Source organism: Cydia pomonella, chromosome 16, assembly GCF_033807575.1.
Source record: "Cydia pomonella isolate Wapato2018A chromosome 16, ilCydPomo1, whole genome shotgun sequence".
Classification (NCBI taxonomy): domain Eukaryota; kingdom Metazoa; phylum Arthropoda; class Insecta; order Lepidoptera; family Tortricidae; genus Cydia; species Cydia pomonella.
Window position 1 is genome coordinate 4927837 of NC_084718.1, and position 27481 is coordinate 4955317.

General features: G+C 37.9%; 2 protein-coding genes across 2 annotated transcripts in view; one reads left to right on the forward strand and one right to left on the reverse strand.

Annotated features, from left to right (window-relative positions):
- The window catches only part of LOC133526535 (neuropeptide CCHamide-1 receptor), a 300559-nt gene that overhangs the window by 142741 nt on the left and 130337 nt on the right, over positions 1-27481 (reverse strand). The window lies entirely within an intron of this gene.
- LOC133526483 (aquaporin AQPAn.G-like) lies at positions 15-4898 on the forward strand. Its single transcript, XM_061863136.1, has 2 exons — positions 15-1651; positions 2338-4898. Exons 1-2 carry the CDS (start codon positions 1099-1101, stop codon positions 2550-2552), a joined length of 768 nt encoding a protein of 255 aa, XP_061719120.1. The 5' UTR covers positions 15-1098; the 3' UTR covers positions 2553-4898.

Consider the following 27481-nt stretch of genomic DNA (forward strand, 5'->3'; position numbering starts at 1 on the left):
CTTGCATTAAGTATTTCCCTTTGGGATTTTCGACGCGAGTCGCGAAACTAATGAGCCAATCAAAATGCTAGGATTACGCAGAAAACCGGGCCTATCTGCGATCTTTGATTAATTGCTAACAACGAGTCATCCATTTTGGTGAGTGATGGAGTGACTATTAGCACTCTGAGTGCATGTTTGTAAATACTGTATTACGACTTTACATACCTAAATAGGTATGTAAAGTTATAATACCTACAGTTTGAAAATATAATGAAAACAATGAGTAGGGAAAGGCAAGTTGATGTCAATAAGCAATAAAGATCTTTCCCGGTTGATACATTTGAATATTTTAGTGTTATATTATTATGAATAAGACCATCAACATTTGTACACACTAAGTTTTTTTTTTTTTCATTTTAATGCAACGCAATGCATCTAAACTATTTCGGAGTCTTGTTTAGGTATCTTTGCGAATAACAAATATCCCTTATTCGTGTGTCAGACGCCATTTTGCACATGTCTGGACGTATGGCTTTCTCCCACTGCTGCCAGGAAGAAATATTGGCTTGTCTGCCGGTTTCCCGCTGCGGGACTATGTGTATGAACTTGATGAAATTTGAGTGCCAAAAATAGGCTGCAGTTCGTCAGAATAGTCAACAAACTTAGGCTAGGTAGAAATTTTTTTATTCCGTGTTTAATTGGGCGATGATGTGTTTGCCCGCCCAACGCCCGCCAGATGTGTCAATTTTTGCAAAGCCGGCAGACTTAGCCATTTTTTTCCCTCCCGCTGCGGGAATTCGGCTCGGGAAAGGCTAAATTGATTTTAATGTTTTTTTTTGTGATCTCTCCTCAATTTATTACAAAATTTGAGAATACTTTTAAATTCTTCTACCCATACTACTTCCGTTTCATTTGAATCATAATGGGCTCTTCAAACGCATTGCGGTATTTGATCGATCGATTGAATTCGTTGCGCCTACTCAGCCGGCACTTAAGGAAAATCGCATGCAATTTGTGGCAAGGCCTGTGAAGCTCTAAAGCCAACTAGATGAGCCGTTAAACTGACATTATCAACATTTAAAAAAATACTATTTACTTTAAAATGTACTCAAAAGAATGGATTATGTAAAATGCGGAGTTATACAAAGCCTTTGTGCTGAACTTATCGGAACGTTAATTATCTGCGGTATTCTACTCTCAGGTTCTACATTAATTTCATCAAAATCATATCGCAATGAAACACATAACTTACAGAACGATCATGAATTGAACAAACTATCAGAAAAAAGCGCCGACCCCAGTGACAAAGCATTGGCATACGGGCTTACAGTTACTTCTGTGGTGACCTATACAGTCCATATCTCTGGTGGACATTTCAATCCAGCTATAACTTTAGGGGCAATTATCTGTAGAGACATCAGTATAATCCTAGGAACGTGTTACGTCCTGGCGCAGATAATCGGAGCGCTAATAGGCGAAGTATTAGCCAAGCTGATCGTCGAAAAAAAACAGCCTGATCAAGAAAGTTCAGAATTTGCGATTGGAGTATTAGCATCGTTCATGTTAGTATCGGTGTATCTAAGTGTGACTGATACCAGAAAGTTTGGAAAAGATGTAGGCTCAGCTCCGCTGGCTGTTGGACTCACTATAACAGCCTTAGCATTGTCAGGTTAGTCAGCTTAGGACACTAGAGTAGATAGTAGATGACACAGTTCACTTAGATGTAGCGGTCCATAACTGTGCATTTCTCCAGAACTGCCTCGCACAAATAAACTGCAGGATGAATTGTCACCTACGGTATTTTCGGACCGTAAATACCTTCAAACCTTCCAGAAAAGCACGTTCTTCCATCTTATATGCCGGCAGCTCACTTACAACGTCTCTGCGTTGCGTTGCCTGTGTTGCGGGTGTCTATGGGCGACAGTAATTGCTTAACATCAGGCGATTCATCTGCTTATCATAAAAAATACGGCTAGATTTACTCGCCATGCACTACCCCTAAAGCCATTACATCATCGCAGTCATCACTGCCCCCAAAGAGCATATCCCTAAGAAACCTGACACACATCTACACAAAGTGGCCGTCTTGGACGATGGACAGCAAACGGAAACAAGGTCACCCTAAAATGTACCTACATATTTGACGCCGTTTCATGAAGCAGAATTTGTATTGGGGATGAGGTATGAGGTGACCAGAACTGCCCAGGATCGGATCGGCGGTGGTATACATAAAATTTGAAAAAATGAGTTTCTTGCACCAGTATCTTCTCGGGGCTGTGGTGTTAGAACTGCCGGTAGTGGTCAGATTTACAAGTGCCTAAATTGAAGATTTTTTTACTTTCGCTTTCTTTTCAGAGGACAGGATTTCCATGAACCCTGCAATATCTCTGGCAACATCGATGCATTATGAAGACTTTATATACACTTGGGTGGACTGGATAGCACCTCTTCTTGGAGGGTTAATGGCTGGAATTGTTTATCGGACTCTAACCAAGTATTATGATTTGTTATCAGTTCGTGTGAACTATTCGAATTCATTCGTTACTGTCACAGCAAGCAAAGATAATTGAGTATAGAGGCGTATTGTCAAAGTAAATTTTGTAGTCAAGTAAATTTACTGCCGTCTTTCGACACAGGGCTAAAATTCTTTATTTTTTTTATTTACCAGACTTACAACAATTATTTATTATTTACCTGCTAAGTACTTGTTTTTACATATAGAATACATATGGCTATTTAGCCCACGCGTTCTGTCACTGATATGTGTTAAAAAATATCAAACGGTGTCGCCATTCACTTGAACATAGTCCAAAAATTTATCGCCGTCTATTCGAGCATATGTTTTTCTTAATTTTTGGAGGCACGTTTTTTTCTTAGACTTTCGACCCGATTCGAAGAAAGAGATACGATAACGATAAGTTTTGCTTTAGATAAGTTCTCATTTAGATATCGTTTGTATGTCGTATAATTGACAGCCAATGTCACTTTGACGGTAGAAATATCGTAGATAGATCTTATTGGGATCACAGCGGAATCGAAATAAACGTCAATTTTGTCATGTCGTTTAGTTATCGAACTTTTAAAGATCTTTCCAAGATCTAAAACGAGTCTTAATCAATCTTCGAATCGTTTATTTATCTTATACAGAGTAATCTTTGCAGTAAGTAATGGAAGTAAAGAATGTTTTTTTTTTGCTTTGGTCGTAACAAGCAAGAGCGTATTACGAGTACAATATCAACCCCGTTATTCATAAAAGTTTATAAGCCATTTAATTAGTTGATTCATTTTTTATCCTTTTGTACAAATACATTACTCATAATGTCAGATAACGACAAAAGATTAATAGCCAAATCGGGCTGGTAGCTCATTTATGAATAACGCCATAAGTGTCCTTTCACATGATTTAGTAACAAAGGAATTAATAATAATATTTTAATGCTGACATTTCGATTTCAATTAGTTGATTACTGTTTGTTTGTATTTTTCTCGCCTTTCTGGAAACGTTAACTACATTTTTTTTGTTAACATTTCTTTTCTTAATTTATTTTTCTTATACCAACACATCTGAAGTTTTTAATTTTTTTTTATATGTTGATTTTTATATTTTTTTAACAAATCCAGCATTGCATCAATACATTTATTTGGTAAATATACTAAAAACTAAACTACAAAACTTAAAACCTAGATCTAAAAATAAATAAAACTAGACTTAAAATAAAATATACTATCCCCCTGCGGCATGGTGCCGTAGATGCTAGCAGCATTTCCTCGCTGTATCGCAAGACTAATTCTTTGAGCGAGGAAGCTGCCAGCTCTGCGGTCACCGGTGACCTCTCTAATCCTTTTAGAAAGTTCCTTAAAAACCAAGGCTCCCACGGACCAAGGGTCTCGACGCCAAATGGTACGAAATTATATTCGGTGCCGAGATCCCTATATTTAGTCTTTTTTAATTTTTCGACCGCCTCTGCCGCCGCGCCAGCCTTAGCAGAAGTGCCGTGGAGATGAGACGGGGCTAGGGTGTCTACACAGATTTAAATTTAAATTTAAATTTGATTTAAATTAAACTGATTTTTTAATTATATTAGTTTTAGTTTTTACTCGTTGACTTTTTTCTCTTAATTAATGATTTATTTTTCTTATTCTGATATATTCCAAATATTTTCCAATTTTAAATTATATTATTTTATTAATTTTCTATTAACTTGTTCAAATTTTTAGATTGTTAATTAGATTATCAATTTCTTTTATTCATGTTTATTTAATTATGGACTACCTCTTTGCGGTGTGTGTTTATTTGACATAGTTTAAGGGTAGCTGCAGCTGGAGCTGCGTTTCAAGGGTATGAAAACATAGCATTATAGCAAGCATAGCACATCTGTGGTCGAAAGGCACCCTTAATATTAATTTTTATGTTATGATGTTTATTTAGGATTTATCAAACACTATGTTACTGAATAAATGATGATGATGAATAATTATGGAACCTGCATAAACTGTAGGGGTCAGCACAGGAGACGTCAGTTTTTGGTCGAGGTGTAAATGTGAAGTTTATGCTTCTAATGTCGCCCACAAGATGGCAGAACCTACTAAGATAACGTACGAGAACGGTAAATGGCAGCACTTGCTTTGGCGTGAGGTGTCAATGTACATGTTTATGCTTCCGATTCAAGCCACAAGATAGCAGACCTTCCAACACGCACGGTCTCTATACTAACTTTAGTTATCATAGGTACGTAAGTTATCGCCAAACATTTTTAACGTACCTCAGTTTCTAGAATTATTATTTTTAAGGTTGTTCTGTAATACCGGGCGACTTTTCTAAAGGATGTCATTGTTTATTGATATAACATTTTTAAAGTACGACATTTCAATTTAATACTTATTTTGGTGACTGATTCAATATATATTTGATTACACATCTTCGTCTCAATTAGTACTTATAGCGTCTCCTATGTCACTGTCAGCGACGTGCCACAATTCTTACAGATGGCGTTAGTAGAGCTACTTCCATACAAAAAGGACAAACTTCGGCGAAGATTGCAATCTCCTACATCGCGCTAACGGAGTTCCGAATATCTGTTAATAAAGCCAACTCGTAGCAACTCTCATCGGACTTCGGTCTCCATCATCATCATCTTTTCAGCCCTTTATCGCCCACTGCTGAGCATAGGCCTCTCTTCTAGTATGCCACTTCTCTTCGGTTTTCAGGCATACCTAAGAACCACCTTCTGTTGCCTTCTACCTCAGTAGAGTAATTAAATAAGGTATGTGACTTCTGTCCATTTGTGCAGCACGAAGCCACAGTGCATAATGTACAGGTTAAACAAAGCTAGTTTATCGAGTCTATTCCTGTTGTTTGGCAAACAACTCGCAAGCGACAGCAGATGCTGTAAACAAAGATATTTACAGTCTATTGATCGGTCTTCAAACGAAGCGGAAAGGCATATATTGTTAGAAAAATGGTGTGGATACCATTTAGGAATTTTGCACCATGAGGGTTCCTTTTTAGCCTTTTGTATCTATCTAGTTCTAAACTGAGTATTATGGTCAAACGCATACGTTCTAATGCCACATCTAATAAAAAATTACGCGGTAATTTCAATCACGCCGAGTCGAAAATTTTGCAAACTAAATTTCCCTATAGATTAGATGATTATTTACAATTTATTATTATCAGTTCAATCACAGGCGCCCGCAATGGGATATTACCATTTCAAGGGTGCAATTATTCAGATTATTTACAATTTATTATTATCAGTTCAATCACAGGCGCCCGCAATGGGATATTACTATTTCAAGGGTGCAATTATTCAGTGAATCAAAACATGATGAATGAATACCGGGTAGCCCGAAAATACATTGACTAATAATTTTTAGGAACATTTTTCTTACTTGCACGTCTTTTAGAAAATGTAATTACAAATGAAAACTACAATCATTTAACTGAAACAAAAAAAATATATATCAGAGCTTAAATTTAACAAATTGATCTCAATTAAATTGATAAAGCGTTGGTAGCCTAGCGGTAAGAGCGTGCGACTTTCAATCCGGTGGTTGCGGGTTCAAACTTCGGTTTGTACCAATGGGTTTTCGGAACTTATTAACGATATATCATTTGAGATTTACCAGTTGCTTTTCGATGAAGGAAAACATCGTGAGGAAACCGGACTAATCCCAATAATGACAAATAATAACAGCGGTTGTACTGCTTCTCCTACTGAAAGTTCTATTAGACCATCTCGTTCGGTCATCTCCCCCCCTCCCCCATTATCACATATATATTTTGTTTCACCTGAGATCAGTGATCACTTGCAATACACCATCGCAATAAATAGTATCTACCAGTTTGGAAACAGATAATCTGTGAATGATGTCAAAACTAAACCAATTTGCAAAGTCCAGATAGGCCTCCCTCGATTACTATTGACCCCGAGTATTTAGGCAGCCTAAAAGTCACGTATCAAATCTAACTCGGCGAGATGCCGGCACGAAGTGCAATAACTTATAACTCACGGGCTTGGTTTATTTGTTTGCTACGTCACATTGGATCACGGACCTGTATAGATTCCGAACTGAGTACTTCGATAAAAAGTGTGACCGAGAGAGAAGTCAAACTAGAGAATAACATCTCGTTTTGGTTAACGGAGCAATGACGACATAATACAATAATGCCATCGTTATCATCATCATATATCAGCCCTTTGTAGCCTGATGCTGAGCATAGGCCTCAGCTCTTCTAGTACTCCATTAGTCTCGGTTCTGAAACTTCTGAGCTGATCTCATCCAGAAGTGATCCACAATCTTCCGAATGTCGTCCACCCAACCAGCCAACGGACGCCACCTTTCATCCAGCATGTAAATTTATGACAATACTGTGACTAGTGCCAGTAAAACAGTCCTCTAAGTAGTTTAAATCTTTCGGACCGTTTCCTCAAGTCTTCTATCCTATGATCAACTGTCTTGCTCGGTGATAAAGTTCAATAGTGATCAGCAAAAAAGTGACAAGTATGCAATTCTATGTAACAGTTTACGTATGTCAGCAACTTATAGGGATGTTGCCTGTATTTAAAATAAACTATTTCACACTATGCACGAAATAATATACCAGTTAATTATTAGAAAAACGTAGATAGCAGTTATTTTTGACACAATTTCTAGTTAATAAATCGAATAGAACTAAAAAAAAGCAGGAAATTGACCGTGACGTCACTTGCGCTGTTTTCATATAAATTCCATAGTTGCTAAACGTTTTGACAGTTAAAAAAAACTGTTTTTGCAACAAGGTTTAGGCGGATGTCAGAATAGTGTGGGAGATGGTAGTTTGATATTCATGTAAAGTAGCTGAGTTCATGTAAAATAGGAAACGGACTTTTTGTTTTAAATTTTTTGGAGGGTAAACACAATTAACCCATGTTTTACGCTGCTCGTCTCACTGCTATCGTTACGAAGGAATCAAATAAAGCAAGCTTTTTTTCATTTAATATTGAAGGAAGTTCAAATCAACTGAGTTAAGTATTTTTAACATTCATATTGTAAACCACCGAATATTTTCAAAACAGCAGAAACTTGATAGTTTTACCAATATTTTTGATACCTGACACCAAAGAAACTAGGAAATTAATTATCATAATTATTTTCCTAAAAGTAGGCATGAAACCTTCCTCAACTCGCATTATATATTTTGGGCTCTATTTATATAACAAAAAGGTCGTTTTTTGCTTGTGCTCTGTTGCTTTGAAATTTCGTGGACCCGCCTATAGAAACATCTGGAAGTTCGTGATATCATATTACAAGGCCTAGACGGTTATTCAAAAAGCTTACATTCAGGCTAGTATAGACGCACTTGCCCCAGTACGCACAATCAGCGAACTGAAAGATAAAGGTGATGGCTGTCATTCCATAATCTGTAATTTAATTCCTCTTCTCTTCTTCTAAGTCGGTCCCTCACTGCTGAGGATCATGACTCCGTTTGCAAATTTTCCCTATTGCACCTCTCCACTTCTGTCTCTCCCTGTCGGTTGCTTTGTGGAAAGTGTAGCTTAGTGTGATGTCCATCTGGGCGGATATTGGGTCACACCATCTCATTGGACTTGGTCCTTTAGGCCGTAATCTTATTCCTAAAAATGTAATTTTATTCATACAATTTTTATATGTTTTCTGAAGAAAGCATCATCATGATTTTTAGATTTGATGCGCGTCTGCGTCCATACATAATAAATCCAGACATATTTTAATTCTCAGCTCGGAGCAGTCTCGTACAGATTGACATATCACTGTCTAAACTATTTAAATATAGCCCGTCGAACAACTTTGTCAGCAGAAAAAGGCACGAAATTCAAATTTTTTACGGAACAACCCTTCGCGCCTACATTTTTTTTATTTGCCGCCTTTTTTCTACTGTCTGAAATGACTTGACAGACTAAATAAAGGTTGATGGTCTTCGTCACACAACGGACTTCCACTCCACCCTCACTGGGAAAATGGTCATAATAGAGTTGAATGTTTGTAGTACGGTCGCCAAGCCGCTCCGAGGCCAGATTTAATTGACTCAGCTCGGCCTTACCCACAACCGGTATCAATGTGTTCGGACAGTTCTCCTGATCACCGTACATGCGGTAGTAAAGCGGAAAAATGGTGGAGGGGATAGTAATGATGTCACAAATATGGCGGCCGGACCTATTCTTTTTGGCGGTGTATCTCGAAAACCACTTAACCGATTTTAATCATCGAGGTGTCAAATAATAGCTTATATTATGGAGATTATTTCCTTTTCTACAAACATTTACGTGAAACCTATAGGAAAAAAAATAATCACAAAAAACAGTTTTTTTATAAAATTATTATTTTTTATTTTGTAAAAATCTCCGTAAATATTAGCATTTCGCAAATTTTGTTTAATATAAAACATATTGCTTCATTATCAAGGAATATAATGAGCCTTAAAACATACAGATCGAGTAATAAACAATGAAGCTACACTCATTTATTTGCGCATGGGTAACGATAACTGGCTTTTACCGGTCGAAACTGTGGTGACTGTTACGATACGTATTGAATGGAATTTATAGAGTATCGGTTTTAATTACTGAAATTATAATTAAAATTATAAAAACCAGACACAATAATGTTACCTTACTTCGACGTTTAGTCTCTTTTTTCGTCTTAATCATAGGTAGGTACATATTTCTTTTTACTTAAAAATTTTATACAGGGTGAACTTTTAACCACCAGTCATACTCTGCGCAGCGACTTTATAGGTCATACTTAACAACTTTTACTATGGGACCAATTCCGAAATCGCGAAAAAAATTTTGACTGTCCCATATAAAGGTGCGACCAACTTTACCAGACCAACACTTTTCCAAACTGAGCTACAGCTGTCCGATGAAGTTAAGTACTTAGGACTAACTCTCGACAATAAACTCAATTGGAACAACCACATCAACAAACGGATAGACAAGGCGGGAGTTGTCTTCTGGCAGTGCAGAAGGATGATTGGTGGGGACTCAACCCGAAAATTACCCTCTGGCTCTATAAGACGATAATCCGCCCCTTACTCTGTTACGGTGCTCTGGTTTGGTGGCCAAGAACAAACCTAGGCAACGTACGAGACAAACTACAAAGACTTCAAAGGCTCGCATGCGCGGCCACCACTGGCTGCACGAGGTCTACCCCGACTGCAGCCATGGAGGTCATGCTAAACCTTCCACCGCTGCACCTACACATACAGCAAGAGGCCAGTCTCTCAGCGGTAAGGTTGCGAACCCTCAAGATATGGTCTAACATCACAGGAGCTCTTCACACAAAATGCCTGGAAAAGGTGTATGACGAATTTCCAGTGCTTAGGTCAGGCACGGACCGGATTCACAAATAAGCTATCTTCGATAAAAGGTACAAAATACAGTTATATGAGGACGACAATCATGAAGGACTCAATCCCCGGGAGCTGAGAATCTTCACTGATGGGTCCAAAACAGACAGCGGATCGGGCTCTGGAACCTTCTCAGAAGACCTGAACATGTCGATCACCACTCCGCTAGGAGCCCATAACTCGGTATTCCAAGCTGAGTGCATGGGCATCATAAACGCGGCGGCTGCCATCACTGCAAGGAAGGTAGTAGGATCCTCCATCCGCATACTCTCCGACAGTAGAGCAGTCTTAATGGCTCTAAATAGCCATATAGTTACATCCAAACTTATACACGAATGCCACGAACGACTAATGGAGGTATGTCATAATAACAAGATCACCCTACAATGGATCAAGGGACACAGTGGATCCCGAGGTAACGATGCTGCGGACGAGCTTGCCAGGCAAGGATCGAATGCGGGGGCGATTGGTCCGGAACCGATTCTTCCGATACCATTTAGCAAGGTACGCTCAATGCTGCTGGCACGTACAGGGAAACTACACACAGAACACTGGCTGAACCAGACTGGATGCAGACAGGCAAAAGAAGCCATGCCTGGCATCAACGGAAAACTCACAAGGGCGCTCCTGCAACTAGGGAAGGTCCGACTGAGTATGGTAACCAGTGTCATAACAGGTCATGGACTATTTAACAAACATCTTTTTACAACAGGTGTCACAGACACTCCCCTGTGCCGAGGTTGCATGGAGACAGAAGAAACAGCCTCTCACGTGGTGCTGGAATGCAGCGGAGTGACTCCATACAGGGCTAAACATCTCGGATCTCCGAGAGACCTCCCCGAGGTCCTACTCAACATCAAAGGTTTGATAGGATTCCTCGAGGAGCTGGGCTGGCAGGACTAGCCCACCCCCAACATATCACGCAAAATAGGCGCAAGTCGTCGAGTTGCGGAAAAATCGCCCGAATACAATACAATACAATACAAGGTGCGACCAGACCGCAGCTTAAAAAACGGTCACGATACGGAATCGCAGTGACGCGTCGTATGCGTACCGTTTTTGACGCATGCTCCCCACACCGCTGTTTAAAAAAACGGTGACGGTACGGAATCGCAGTGACGTGCTTCACGCGAATCTTTTTTGTTCGCAAAACAGTTGCGTCTTTTACGTCACCGGTACGGTGTCTGCCATAAGATCTCCGTGTAATATTTTTTGCGATTTTTACGCAGTTCAATTTACGGTGCGTCAGCTTATTTTAAGCAGCGGTGTGGCGAGCATGCGTCATGGACCCGGGTACGTCCTTAAACTACGTCCAAAAGAGAGGTATGGGCATTGTGAATGTCATCTCGCTTTGTGTGGTAGGGCACAGCCAGTGTGTGTCATTCCAGATCCAAATTTTCTTGCGTGATTCGGCATTGGTCCCATAATAAAAGTTGTTCAGTATGACCTGTAAAGTCACTGCGCAGAGTATGGCTGGTGGTTAAAATTTCATCTTATACCTATATTCGACACAAGTAGTAAGTACTTACAGACCAACTATGATACACATTTTGCCTGTATAGTGATACATAGTGAATAAATTAATACCTGATTTAAAAAATAAAACAAAAATAACAAATAGCATGTTATTTAATTCAGTAATCACTAATCAGTCTTAAACAATGAACATCATACTTTTAGATTAGACAACAAAATGTATATTTATACTGTGTTTCGACTTGAAAGATTTTACTGCTTTAAAACATAAGACAAACCTACCAACCAAATGTATAAAAAAAATGTTTTTTGTGATTATTATTTTCCTATAGGTTTCACGTAAATGTTTGTAAAAAGGAAATAATCTCCATAATGTAAGCTATTAGTTGACACCTCGATGAATACAATCGGTTAAGTGGTTTTCGAGATACACCGCCAAAAAGAATAGGTCCGGATGCCATCTTTGTGACGTCATTACTATCCCCTCCCACCATTTTTCCGCTTTACTACCGCATGTACGGTGATCAGGAGAAACGCCCGAACACATTGATACCGGTTGTGGGTAAGGCCGAGCTAAGTCAATTAAATCTGGCCTCGGAGCGGCTTGGGGACTACTAATAGTAAAAGTTGTTCAGTATGACCTATAAAGTCGCTGCGCAGAGTATGACTGGTGGTTAAAAGTTCACCCTGTATAAATTTTTTAAGTAAAAAGAAATATGTACCTACCTATGATTAAGACGAAAAAAGAGACTAAACGTCGAAGTAAGGTAACATTATTGTGTCTGGTTTTTATAATTGTCATTATAATTTCAGTAATTAAAACCGATACTCTATAAATTCCATTCAATACGTATCGTAACAGTCACCACAGTTTCGACCGGTAAAAGCCAGTTATCGTTACCCATGCGCAAATAAATGAGTGTAGCTTCATTGTTTATTACTCGATCTGTATGTTTTAAGGCTCATTATATTCCTTGATAATGAAGCAATATGTTTTATATCAAACAAAATTTGCGAAATGCTAATATTTACGGAGATTTTTACAAAATAAAAAAAAATAATTTTATAAAAAAACTGTTTTTTGTGATTATTTTTTTTCCTATAGGTTTCACGTAAATGTTTGTAGAAAAGGAAATAATCTCCATAATATAAGCTATTATTTGACACCTCAATGATTAAAATCGGTTAAGTGGTTTTCGAGATACACCGCCAAAAAGAATAGGTCCGGCCGCCATCTTTGTGACGTCATTACTATCCCCTCCACCATTTTTCCGCTTTACTACCGCATGTACGGTGATCAGGAGAACTGTCCGAACACATTGATACCGGTTGTGGGTAAGGCCGAGCCGAGTCAATTAAATCGTGTTTCTAGAGGGCTTTTGAGATTTGGCGACCGTACTATTGTGAATAGCCAGCAAGCAATAAAATAGGACATCCCAGTCACGTGGTCGAAACTTGGAATAGTAGGAATAGAAGCTGATAGTCACAGACTTAGGGTGAGGGACACCGCATCGCAGCTGTACATGAATTGGTTTGAGAGCGAAGATCGTGATCGTCCATACGAAAAGAGAAAACGTTTTTCCCATTCTATATATTTGCCGTTTTCCATGATTTTTTAGTATGTAATCGACACAATGAAAAACTAGGTTTATAGTTATAGGTTGTAATTTTTCTGCAAAATTTAAAAAAATTTGAAAATGCGAATTCTATAAACCTAGAATATATTATGCTGAAAAAGTGAGCAAAATCAAAGTGGGTTTTTAACTTAAGATTTTAGTGAAAAATTGTGCTAAAAGGCCAGCTTGATGCCACAAAGTGAGTCCTAGCTAGGACACACTACGTGATTTTCAGTGAAGCCTGGTAAAACTAACATTAAAACTAGAACTAAAACTAGGTGGCACAAATATCCAAGAAAACATAAAAACAGTAATAAACATACTGTCGATACTGACTGTACTAAAGTGTCCACGTTACGGTGTTTATAAATATGAAGTCTGTGTAGATAAGAGATTCCGAACAGGAAACCACCAGCGGGTCTCAAGGGCCACTTTGATTAGACTTCGTATTTAGATTGCCGTGGTGCTTTGTTTGATAGCTTACTATCATGAAGATGTTTATCGGTTTCAGTCTGTTCTTGATACACAGAGATAGCAATAGAGAAATAATTAACCTTAGATTCATCACTCGATACATGCATAAATACCTATTTTTACTAAGTTTTAAGGGAGCCTGCAACTATTTCATAAGTGAGGGTAGCCAATGTAGCCATGTATTGAGTGCATACTTTAAGTTTACTTATTTTATATGGGTTAGAATTCTAACTAAAATAAAAACGCCAAGCACAAAAAATGTTATACATTGATTTACCATTTCCAAATTTTATCGTACGCGCGTAATTTTAGTGATTGCTTATTCATTAGTAAATTGATGGATTTCACGCATAACAGTCATTTTTGGGATCATTAGAAGCTGTAGATTGGAAAACGGTTTCATTAAATTACAACTACCGAAATTCCAATGGGTTGGCCGGTCGAAGTTTTTTAAAAATGATGCCAGCATCGGTTTCTCCCGTCAATCCTACGAAGTGTGATTTTTTTACCTACCTAGATGGCCTTATAAGCCAAATTTCACACAACAAAACATGTCTCCATGACTCCAGCATATAAACAGAGGAAACCTACGCTGGAGTCATCTTTAAAAATCTTTTTCAGTTGCCATCCCGATGGATATTGGTATAATACTATGATCCACTATAACATGGACCAAGGGGCCAGGAGTCAAGTAGATCAAACTGATCGTATTACAAAACGTAACAAAGTTCTGGCATTGTTCTAACCTTGTTAAGTATCTGTTCGTTCTTAATGCAATTTTGTTACAAAGTGCCCAGCATAGTTGAAGTCTAAAGTAGATGGTTCACTTCAGAGGATTTATTACCCTGGCATGTTGGGTCAACGTTAGCGGCCATTTTAGCTTTGGATGCTTAATTTGCATTTTACAATGTCTTATAATGGATGATAGAACTGGCTGAGACTAGAGATGCAAGATGTTGCTGTATTTGAAACCTATAGGTCACAGATTTGCAACGAAGCTCACGCTTAAAGATACTATAAATGGAAGCCATCGCTTAATGCTATATGATGACGATGATAAGATGACAACCGGTTGGGCCTAGTGGGTAGTGACCCTGCCTAAGTATAAAGCCGATGGTCCAGGGTTCTAATCCCGGTGAGCAATTTACTTGTGTGATGATTTGATGAACACAGATATTTGTTCCTGGGTCATGGGTGTTTTCTATGGATATAAGTATGTATTTATCTATATACGTATGTATATCTTCGCCTAGTACCCACAGTACAAGCTTTGCTTTGTTTGGGGCTAGGTCGATTTGTGTAAGATTGTCCTCAAATATTTGTTTATTTATATGAACATTTCATGAGTGTGAAAGAGGCAGACTACAAATGAAAAAATATGACCACTTTTGAGCTTCAAAGAGGCCGCTAACGGCAAGTCTCGGGCAACGCAGATGTAAAAGGGTGTAAGTGTCACGTAACACTTGTGCCCTTTTACACCTAAGCAGCCTGAGACTTGTACCATTTCTCACTAGAGCCACAATCCGTTGACCTTAGAGCTTTCGACATCATTCGGATTTTAGTCACAGTTTTGATATTTGACAGGCAATCGTTTGCAATGTAGATATGTGTTAGTTGATAGGTAATTACTTTAAATAACCGGCCAAGAGCATGTCGGGCCACGCTCAGTGTAGGGTTCCGTAGTTACTCTTCCGTCACAATAAGCTAAACTGGAGCTTAAAGTATAGTAAATTGTTAACCAAGGGATGAAACGGTACCTTTCACCCGAGTTAAACAAATAGGCAAATTTGCATAATCAGTACCTAATTAAAGTAAGTCTTTTTACTATGAAGGGAAAACTTTTTGCGATAACTCAAAAACAGCTAAACTGATCATGTCCGCTATAGTTTTCATTTAATGTTTTTCTTAAGCTCTACTTCCACGATTTTTTTCATATTTTTTGTACCTGTGGTTCAAAAGTTAGAGGGGGGGACACATTTTTTTTTTCTTTCCGATCGATTATCTCCGAATATTTTCACTTTATCAAAAAATGTTTCTTGAAAACCCCTATTAGTTTTGAAAAACCTTTTCAACGATACCCCACACTCTAGGGTTGAAGCGAAAAAAAAAATTCACCCCCACTTTACGTGTAAGGGAGGTGCCCTAAAAAAAATTAAATTTTTAGATTTTATTGTACGACTTTGTCGGCTTTATTGATTGATATATGCATGCCAAATTTCAGCTTTCTAGCACTAACGACCACGGAGCAAAGCCTCGGACAGACAGACAGACAGACAGACAGACAGACAGACAGACAGACAGACAGACAGACAGACAGACAGACGGACATGGCGAAACTATAAGGGTTCCGTTTTATGCCATTTGGCTACGGAACCCTAAAAATGTGTAGTACTTAGTCCGGTCAGAGGTGTAGGGTTAGAGCCGGTGTAGTTTTATTTGACGTTCATAAGCGCATTGTAATACGCCTATTACTTAAATAATAAACTATCTCTATCTTTTATCTTTTAGGTATATAATAACAAGACGTTTTTATTTATACCACAAAATTTCGACACAACAAACACTTAATCGATATAATTACTTACACCATTTTAATTTATAGGCAAGCGTTATTGTTATTGTTGTATCTATTAAGTATTACTATACTGGAATAAGATAATAACATATATTACTATACTGGAATAAGATAATAACATATATTACTATACTGGAATAAGACTACTACTACTACTATTAATAGGCGGTCTTATACTATTATTATTAGCTAGTCTGCCAGTTAAAATACCTTAATGGCATCTGCAATAAGGCCAGTTTCCCGTCAAGTACATTAATTACAATTAAATTTTAATGAACGACAGTGAATGAGCCTTATGGGTCGTTATAAGCAGACGTCGTTAAAGCATTATGGCTAATATTTTCCGCTTTTACGGTTTCGTTGAAACCGAAAAAATACTAAACACAAAATAGATACAATAAAATAAACGGCTTAAAAACACAATTGAAAAAGTCGAGTCGCATCAAAATAATATAATTTCATTTTTCAAATTTATTTTATTTCCTTTTGATTCGATATGTTTTCTGAAAGAGCAACGTACATATTTGTGTACATTGTGATTTAATGTACAAATATGTTTTAAAATCAAATTTCTATAAAGAAAAGTACCTACTGTATGTAATTGCATGTATTCTATAATAATTTAAATTGTATTTTTTCTATGCATGTTTAATTATAAGATGTATTTTGACAAGATGTGTCCCGCCGAGTCCGGTCTCGTATATTGGGATACCCTCCTACAATTTATAAAATAAAAATAAAATAAAATAGCCATTTATTTCGACCGACGATTAAAATATTACATTTTTTTAGGGTTAGTTTGTTAAATATTTTTTTAAATATCAAAAAAAAATTGTTATGTATGTCTTTTCTTACAAAAATATTCACATCGGTCGACTTGCCTCCCTGCATAGGCCTACAATTTAGGAGGGATTAAAATCTTCTCGGGTCAGTGGTGTAGGGTTAGAGCCGGTGTAGCTATATTTGACGTTCATAAGAGCATTGTAATAATATATGCCTACTTGAATAATAAACTATCTTTACCTTTATAAAAAACAAATAAAAAACGTTAAATAAAAATAAACATTTTTGGATAATAGAGTTGATTTAAGTAGTTTCACGTTTTAAGTAAAACAAAAGAAGTTTCAATGTAACCCCAACCTATCCAGGCTTTTCATTCATAATTTGTTAAAAATGGGCAGGACGAGGTTTTTTTGTCGCAGAACGGAAGCCGTGTTCGATAAAAATTTGCTGATCTTGTTAGGATTTATAAGGAAAGATTTTAATACTATCAAGAGAATATAATTTCACAGCTCAAGTGGTTGCCTATTCGTTTTCGTCGTAACTTTCATATTCTGTCTCTCCTATATTCTATTATTTTCCTTCCAGCAACTCCCCGCTATCTCAAAGAGCGTTTTAACTATCTAAATTCTGTGAGGCTTTCGCGCAGCCTGCTTCTCTCCGTCCCATCTTCTTCTACAAAATTTTACAACACTTCATTTACTTTTCAAGCTTTCCGACTCTGGAACTCCTTACCCGTTGGCATTAGATGCGCTCAATCTCTTGCTGTGTTTAAATAATCACTCAAAGAACATTATTTATCTCCCCCTTAGTGTTTATATAGTACATAGTCATTTTTACTCTGTGGCTGACATGCTGCTGTCATATTTAATTTTATATATATTTATATGTATGTTTATGTATGTCTATTTGTATTCCTTATATGTGTATGTTTATTCACTGTAATTGTGTGTGTGAATGTAGGCTTTATAACGGTTTAGCAACACCTACTTTTTCGATTAACTTCTCTATTTTCGCTACCCAAAGGTTGTCTGGAAGAGATCGCTTTTTAGCGATAAGATCGCCTGTTGTACTGAGGTGTGCCAATAAAGAGTATTCTATCTATCTATCCATAATTTCATTATATCAAATCCCGAAGAGAAAAGCTTCAAAGCGAGAAAAAGTTAGACCAACGAGCTACGCCACAGCACGTGTGGGTACTTAACGTTGGTCAACAATAATGTATGTAATAATTACATACACAATTATTATTGTGTACATTATTTTTGTAGATTATACGCGTTTCAACTTGATTAAAATAATAAATGAAAAATGATTATTTGAATATTACAACAATTCTGATACAACTGTGTTGTGAGCGCAGAAAGAAAATACGGTATTAATGCTATATGAGTTCATTAATAAAAAACTTGTTTCAGAGACACAAAAGTAAGTTTTCATTTTACCAAATAGATTTTATGGCAGTGAAATTTGCGAAAAGAAAAAAGTTTAAAAGTTTGCGGTTTCCTAAATTTTAAGAAAGTTAGTACGGTGACTGCTATAATTATTGTCTCTTCCATATTATTATTATTAATCGTATGACATGCACAGTTGAAGGATAATCAAAGTATATATGGCCTTGAGGTTGTTAAGCCAGGTAATCAGGTCAGGAAAGTCCCTTCCATAGGTAAGGCAGAAAGAAACAAGGCAATATAAGCCTTATTGTTAAGAGTAGCCAATTCCTATGGAGGGGTCAATAACTATAGAAGTCACCCTAGATAAGTAAGAACCACTTTACTGCACACATTAACAACGCTACTAGTGGTGGTAGGGGTAATAATCAAGTAAAAAGGCGCATTAAGAATCCGCAGCACGCTCGGTTCTCCATACAAATGTAGTTACGCTCTAATTTTAAAACGACTAGCTAGATTGCTCTGAAATTTTGTACTTACAATAAGATAAAGTATGTATATGCCTGTAATTCGTTTATGTAGATTTGAGTGCGAAAATGGTGCAGGAACCATATACTGAAAGTCCCCCAAGACCCCTCTCTTTTACTACCTCTTCACATCACTACTGATTTGAAGGCAGCAGTATTTTTTATTTACTCTTTACCGTCTCCATGTTTATATATATTGTGTCTTACGTTATCCGAATAAAAATAAAATTGCTTATGTAGCTTTAGATACCAGAGTTAAAAAATACAGTGAATTTAAGTTTTTCAAACAAAACTTGTTTTTGTTCTATTGCTAGATTTATAAGCGGGATCTATATAAACGAGTTCCAGGCATAAAAAGACCTGATATCAATATCAATGTATATATAAGTTTCATTACAATCCAATACGTAGTTTTAAAATGAGAACGAAAATCCGTTTGGGAAGGTGAAATTCGTCCGAGTTTGCTGCGGACTCCATATCTTTTTGAGAAATCTCTCGAAAACCGCGTTCGAATAATCTTTAAAAGGTTAATAAATTTAGATTTCTGTATTTTGAATACACGTTGAATGTTGTTTTTACTCCGTCTTAAAGCAAATGAATTTATTGAATTAAGGTTTCGGTTTATGATTGTGGTTAACTTAATAACTATAAGTCAATTAACTCACGATACCCGTGTCAAAATACCCTTTATTTAATTTTCTTAAACTCGGGTTTCCTGGGTAACAAAACAACACAAATTCAAGTGTTAACACAAAAAGCAGTTTTGGATCAGAATGAGGGTCTGTTTCACAATGTCCAAGTCCTGAATAAGCTAGTTGCCATCTGACGAATAAAGTCATCGTTGGCATTTCACAATCTTCAAATAAGCTTTAACTGGTATAAAGTGCTAAGTTTTGCAGGAAGTTTTATTTGGCAGTTAATTTATTTCTTAATTACATAGCTATCCAATATTTTACTTGGAAATTGTTAAACAGGCCCATAGACTATTTTCTATGTGGGATGTACCGAGGCAAATCGGATTAAGATGAAAATCCGTTAGTGTTTTTAATATTGCATTGACTTGTGCAGTAAAAGTCCTTTTAATCTACGCCAGGTGCCATATTTGAATATCAACAGATGTTTTACTTTGATTTGATTCGCCTAACTCTATCCTGTTTATTTTTAGTATTCGCAAAGACGCGAGCCTGGACTCTTGGTATATTATCTAACCTTTAATACATGTCATGTTATAAAAGGTTAGATTTGACAAACTCGTGTTTGACATGGTGGATGACACGAATAATAATCAGAATCACATAAGTTGTTCTACTAAAACTTATTATATTTTAGGTGAATTCGATGCCTGCAGGCATATTATGGATGGCATTATCCACGTGATTAAAAAACTGTCACTTTTTAACACCGCGGCATAGAAAGTGACGGACACCGTTTTATCACGTAGACAAGAACGACCATCATATCCGTACATGCGGTGTTACCGTGGTCGCAATTTTCGCACTTTCGCACTTACATACTTGCTCGATTCCAACTATTATGGTTGGGAACGAAGTACTGGAGGTGGTCGAGCAATACGTGTATCTTGGACATATTCTATCTTATGACAAAACACACCAACGGAAGGAGATCTCCAGGAGGATCCAGCTGGGTTGGGCGGCATTCAATAAACTGGCGGACATCCTCAAACCCGTTAACATTCCACAATGCCTGAAAACTCGCCTCTTTAACCAATGTGTCCTGCCCACCATGACCTACGGTGCCGAGACATGGACGCTCACTAAGGAGACTGTGCATAAAATTCGAGTGGCACAGAGAGCCATGGAGCGCGCCATGCTCGGCATCAAACTTCAAGACCGAGTGAGGAATGTCGAGATCCGACGTCGCACCAAGGTGCAAGACGTCGGACACGTCATTACCAAATTAAAATGGAGCTGGGCGGGACATGTTGCCAGGCAGAGTGATGGCAGGTGGGCCAAAATGCTAACGGAATGGTGGCCGCTTTCAGACGAAAGGAGTGCCTGGCGTCCGTTGGCTCGTTGGGTGGACGACATTCGGAAGACTGCGGGTCACTTCTGGATGAGATTGGCTCGGGACCGGGATAAGTGGCGTACTAGAAGAGAGGCCTATGCTCAGCAGTGGGCGATAAAAGGCTGATATGATGATGATGATGATGATACTTGCATAGTGACAGATGATAAAAAACCGACCACCTTAGCCCTGCTGCGGTGGCAGCATGGTTCCATTGTTATCACCTGTCACTATGCTCGTCACTTTCGCACTTATATAATTATTAGAACGTGACAGGCATGGTGACAAATGATAAAGAGCTGACCGTCTTATTACTCTACAGAACTACTTATAACAACATATAACCTTACTACGACTATCTTATCAGTGTCAAACGTATTCGCTAATGTATGCGTATCGAACATTCTTTCTTTCTAGACCAGCACTAGCCCAGTCAAGCTAGCACCATGATGAGTCGGGAACATTTCATGGCTTATGCTATGTTACCTACGTGTTGTTTCCTTCTTTTATTTTGCCACGAATAAACGCTCGCTATTTTTAGCCACCTGCAATAATTTACGGGCAATAAATTTAATATACAGGTCGTATTGAGCAACTTTTACTATGGGACCAATCCCGCAAATCCCGAAATCGAGAAAATTTTTTACTCTTCCATAGAAAATGTCAAGGTCAGACAGCAAAAATGTATAAAACAGCCAATATTTTTTTCGCGATTACAGGATTGGTGCCATAGTAAAAGTTGCTCAGTATGACCTATATTCATCCAGTAAATTATTGCACCTGCAATAACACCCTGTTTATAGTATCTCACTCGCACTAATATGCCAGTATTTCAGTGTCAAAGACGTTGTAGCCGTCCTAGAGGCCTATTCAAGCTTAGGTACATTGTGACATCGAAATGATAAATGATGTCACTCACGCGTGCATTTCGCTCGTAATCGTACCTACTCAGCGCGAGTGATACGAAGGGGCAACTGATATAATTTATACATCATTTTGATGTCACAATGTGAAATTGAAATAGCATCCTAGCTATAGGTAAAAGCAAAATTTTCGTAGCCATTTACGTCAACAAATGACAGGAACAGTACCCCTAGTGTAAATTTGATCGACATCATAACGTGACGAACGCGTTTGCGTTAAGTCTCATTTTGTATAGGATTTTGAGTTTCCAAAACGTCCCGCTTGGCGCGCTCTTTCTAAATCCAATACAAAATGAGACTAAACACAAACGCGTATGTCACGTTTCGAAATCGAATTTATATACACTAGGGGTACAGAAGGTCTGAATTATACGAATGGAACCGAACCGTTAATCTTCGTTCGTAAACATTACCATTGTAAAATTGCTTTCCTACTATTAGTCATTATTTGTATAACACTTTGTGGGATTAATTTTGAGCCCTGAGGCTTGAGCTTTGAGTGGTAAAATATTTCGGAATTTGGATCGGTGAATAAATATGTACAGAAAAACAAAAATAAACTTTGAAATGAACTGTCACCTGCTGTATTTCCAGATCAATACGACCTTCAAACCTTCGAAAAAGGCGTACTTCCATCTTAAAGGGCGGCAGCGCACTTACAACCCCTCTGGTGTTGCGGGTGTCTATGGGCGGCGGTAATCGCTTACCATCAGGTGATCCGTCTGCTCGTTTGCCTCCAATATCATAAAAAAATACATAACTAAAATAAGGAATAAAGTACCTACAATTTTTGATATGTGGTTTTGAACTAATGATACGAGTATATGTTACATCTGTCAAATAAAATTATCATAAACGAAATAATTGCTAAATAAAATATGGACGTGATCATGAAATTATGGAAAACGATATACCTACTAAAGAGTTTTAAATATCTTTATATAACATTGCATGAAAATCGTTAAATCGTTGAGATTTTTTAATAATAACGTTCGTTTAGTATCTTTGTAGCTTTCTGGTAATTTGTATTTCAGTTTGACTCTTAAATCTTGACTGGGTTGTCTCAGGAGTTGATTGTCACAGCGGCCATAATAAACCACTAAACGAACGAAAAAGTTAATCGAATTATTCATTACGCAAAGGAGGCCTCTTGCGATCTTTCAAAACGGGTAGATAAACGTATTTGTCCGTTTGTTTGTTATGGCTGCTGTGACCCGGGTATGTCCTTAAACTACGTCTAAAAGTGTGGTATACTCATACCACACCTACCCACCGTGAATGTCATCTCGCTATGTGTGGTAGGGCACAGCACAGCGGATGTCATTCCAGATCTAGAGCAGAGCCCAACTGGGGAAGTACCTCCACCTTACAGAAAACCGCAGCCATAGAACACTAGACCCTACACGCAGTATTGCCGGTGAGTAAGGTTGCCAGAACTTAACGAGGGTGCGGAGTGTTAGGGTCGGCACCGCACATGTAACTCCTCCGGAGTTGCAGGCGTACTTAGGTTACGGAGATTGCTTACCATCAGGCGGGCTACGGTCTGTGTGCCACGATTGCCCCGGCGTAGTACAAAAAAAATATCCTACAATTCTGCCGTTTTGTCGATAATTTCCAAGGAACTTCGTATTGAGATAAACTTCGTATCGATTCAAGAAAATTGTATTAAGGTTCACTTCGAGAACATAGAACGTTGTTACCAGCCTATTTTCTATGCAAATTAGCTATGTGCAAAGTACGTGGCTGGGTAATACGAGTATGCATTGAAAGAAATGTTTGCATAAAGGAGAACGGTACGGATCCGTACCATAAACGTTGTGTTACTACTTTCACAAATTTGGGACATGTTAAGTATGTGTTACACGTATTTATTTTTATAAACTTTAGTGCACAAAGATATACAATTATGTACTAATGGCGGATTTAACGCCAAAAGGCATTCTTTACTAGTCAACCGTAGTTTAGTTAGTCTAGTTTTGGTCTAGTTAGTTTCAGGGTATTGAAAATGTATTTCTTTATTTATTATTAAATTAAAATAAAGGGTCTGATGGGCCAGCTACAAGTGTTTGTTAACAAATGCCTGAGATCTATTATGCGCATATTCTGGCCGAACGCTATCAGCAACAAGGATCTATGCCACCAAGTCCTGGTCAAGCAAGAAATCGCTCACCGGAAGTGGAAGTGGATATAGCACACCCTTCGAAGACCAGATGACAACACGGCCAGGATCGCGTTCACGTGGAGGCCGCAAAGGAGCAGGCGATGGGGTCGGCCAGCGGCGTCGACGCCGAGCTGCAGGCAGCCGGACGGAGTTGGAGCGAGGGACACCCTCTGAAGACAAGAGGACAACACGTCCAGGATCGCGCTCACGTGGAGGCCATACGGGAGCAGGCGATGGGGTTGGCTGGAGCACACCTGGCAGCGCACCGTCGACGCCGAGCTGCGGACTGAGTTGGAGGCGCGCGGACCGCGAGGCACAGGACGGGCTGATGACGTCGTCTCACGAAGGCCCATTGTATCTTAAGAATTACTCAGTTTTTTCAATGTGTGCAAATGACGACAATGCACAGCATATGCACTGAATAAGTAAATATTATTAAGAATCGTCATACTCCTCCTACCTCGTATGAAATCAACTCACCCCAGCAGCAGATTCAATTCAGATTGACAGATTCTAGATCAGAACCAATTTTTGTTTTACCCTTGTATAGAAATATGTATGCAGGGATGTTAAGCGAATAGTTTTGCTGACTGTACTTACAGGCTACCAAGGGGGGTTGAACTAAAGTTATATAATATAATATAATATTGTCGTCACGACTTACCTAAAATGTAGGTATTTTGTCAAATATTTTGATGAAAATATGTGTACCCTGTTGAATTGAAGACTTATTAATGGTAGTCCCAATTAATTCCGAAGGTCCCAAAACTCTCCAGTCGGTACAATGGTCAAATAAAATCGTTCGTATTACCACGGACCACTTATCTTAGATGGAGTAATACTACTCGCAATATAACGTTTAAACTTTAAAGCTGCATATTTTTACCGGCCTTTATCGTTTTTATTCATCAGTTAGCCAAAACTCTGCTTTGGCATCATGCTGCGGCATCAGCCATCTGCGAACAAGACCTCCTGCGTTTAAACGTAGGAAATAAAGGAAACAAAATCTATTTGCGATACACCCGCGAAAAAATATAACTTCAGCATACCACTCGCAGTCACTGAGCAAAACGTTTATTTCAGTTGCGTCGTCATTTAACGAGAGTTCAATTTCAACTTGATATGCAGTGCTCTGTGTTTCTGATTAATTCAGATAAAAAACAAACATTAATAAACAAAACCAACATCTATATTGTGGTCGAATTTAAACTGTCGTGAGACATACTAACATTAAACTAATTCTACGGATTCCACTCATGCGTTTTTAGTCACTCGCGTGACATGCCACATCGTAAAAGAAATACACACAACTTATAAATATAAATAAATAAATAAATAAATAAATAAATAAATAAATAAATATTATAGGACATTATTACACAAATTGACTAAGTCCCACAGTAAGCTCAATAAGGCTTGTGTTGAGGATACTTAGACAACGATATATATAATATATAAATATTTATAAATACTTAAATACATAGAAAACACCCATGACTCAGGAACAAATATCCATGCACATCACACGAATAAATGCCCTTACCAGGATTTGAACCCGGGACCATCAGCTTCGTAGGCAGGGTCACTACCCACTAGGCCAAACCGGTCGTCGAAATATAAACCTTTTTTTTTATTAAAACTGCACGAGGCGATGCGCGGAACCTGTTGTTCAACAGAAAGACATGATGTCACATTCTCAGCATTGAGGAACCGACTGAAGAAGAGAGATAAATATAAACACCAATCACGTATTTATTTGTTATGATGATCGATTCTTCATTAACGCTTTCTAATGCATAGTCTAAAGAAGGTAGTCTATAAGGAGCCCAAATTCCGGGAAAGGTGCCCATAACAGAAATATAATTGACCGTCCATGTTCCAACCAAATTTTGACCGACCGATTTGATTATGCTTTTCAGAATAATTTTTATACGCCAAGGACGCTAAGTTGAATTCAGAATTATTGAGGACAAACGTAAAGGGGCCACTGATTAGCAGTTCGGCGGACGATGTCGGCCTGCCAATAATTCGCAGAAGCTGACAATTTCGAATATCTGACAGACCGATATCATCCGGCCAACTGATAATCAGTGGGTCCCTTTAATAACGTACATATGTAGGTATGTTCCATTTTCTCATCGACCAAATTAGGTCGTATCCATGGTAATCCACGAGAATGAGCGCACAATATACATGTAGGTATATATATTTTAAATTTTAATATTATAAATTGGATCTGTTTATTGTGCTGCGTTTGTATCTGACAGACATTAAATTGCACTGTCAGACGCTTTTCATTGAAAATGCTATTTAGTTAAATAAGTATTGATAAAAAAAGAAACAAATAACGACCGCACTGCTGCAGGCTGCTAGAGTCAGACCAACCGCCGCCAGTGGTGTGGTGAAAATTCAATTCAATCAATTTAATTCAGATATAAATATCCATACTGGACTGGTAATAGGTGGGACCCTTTAGTGACGCCATCAAGCAGTCTGGTTGGAGAAACGCAATTTTGTATAGACGTTGTCGGTCTTCTTGTCTTATTCGTCTATGGTCTTGCCTAATATTGGCGGTAGACAAGCCTGTCACGCTTGAAGTACTTCTTGCTAATTGAATTTCCTAAGCTTCCTAAATTGAGTCAAATAATTTCGTAAAGTCTGTTACATTTATTTTTCTTAACAATTATTTACAAAAGAAGTATGTTTAACCAGTTGTTGCTCTATTCATGTGGATATTTATAATGATTGTTGTGACTATAATAAACATATTAATTTGCTGGTGTTTTTTAATGATTGCTCATAAACAAAAAACACTTAAATCTACTACAGAATATAGCTAAACTGCGAAACAGTTAGTTGACGAATTAATTAGTACACTCGTTCTATATTTCCTTTTACTATCTAACATAAGTTAACATAACTTTACATAATACTCGTACACCCAAGCATCACGAAAACGGGTCACTCTGCATGGACATTTCCTTTAACACTATATTCACTGCACCTAAGTGCATTATTTACATATTTATTTTTAACATTCTGTAGACTTATTACTAAACTAAACAAATCTCTAATATTGTGCCTGTTTCCTTAACAGCCTGATAGGACACGACGTTCACTTTCTCCTTCACTTGATCCATGTATGTCCTGCTTGGCTTTCCTCTCTTCCTCCATTGTTCAATATTCCCTTGTATGATAGTCTTGATGAATTCATCGTGTCGTAACAGTTTTTCTTCTTCTCTCGATGGTTCTCAATAGGCACCGCTTTTATTGAACTCTATTTAAGACCTCCTCGTTGGTCACTTTTTCCGTCCACGTTAAGGGGTACCCCGGGTACTGGTTTTCTATACATTATATCGTACCGGAACCGGGTATTCCCCTATCTCGCCATACAAATTCAGTACCAGGAGCATTTAGTAGCCCACATCCACCAACCAAGAAATAAAGTTTTGAAAACCATAAAAATAATTTTATGCTTTTCTAATATTGTCTTTCTACGAAGTTTCAAATCTCGAACTAAAAAAACCGTTTCCGATACAAAATTTTAACCTCTCCACCTATGGAGATGAATTTTACAAAACTTTAAAATTGGTGTTCTTGTATTTTAAGTCTGAAGGTCTCTTCAAATTTCAAAAGTCTCAACTTCAGAGGACATCTCATTCATGGGTACCAGTCCGTAT

Excerpts from the sequence above, each read along its gene's own strand:
- LOC133526483 (XM_061863136.1), top strand. The coding sequence starts at position 1,099 with ATGGATTATGTAAAATGCGGAGTTATACAAAGCCTTTGTGCTGAACTT. Across the intron at positions 1,652-2,337 it reads AACAGCCTTAGCATTGTCAG|AGGACAGGATTTCCATGAAC; the intron begins GTTAGTCAGCTT and ends CTTTCTTTTCAG.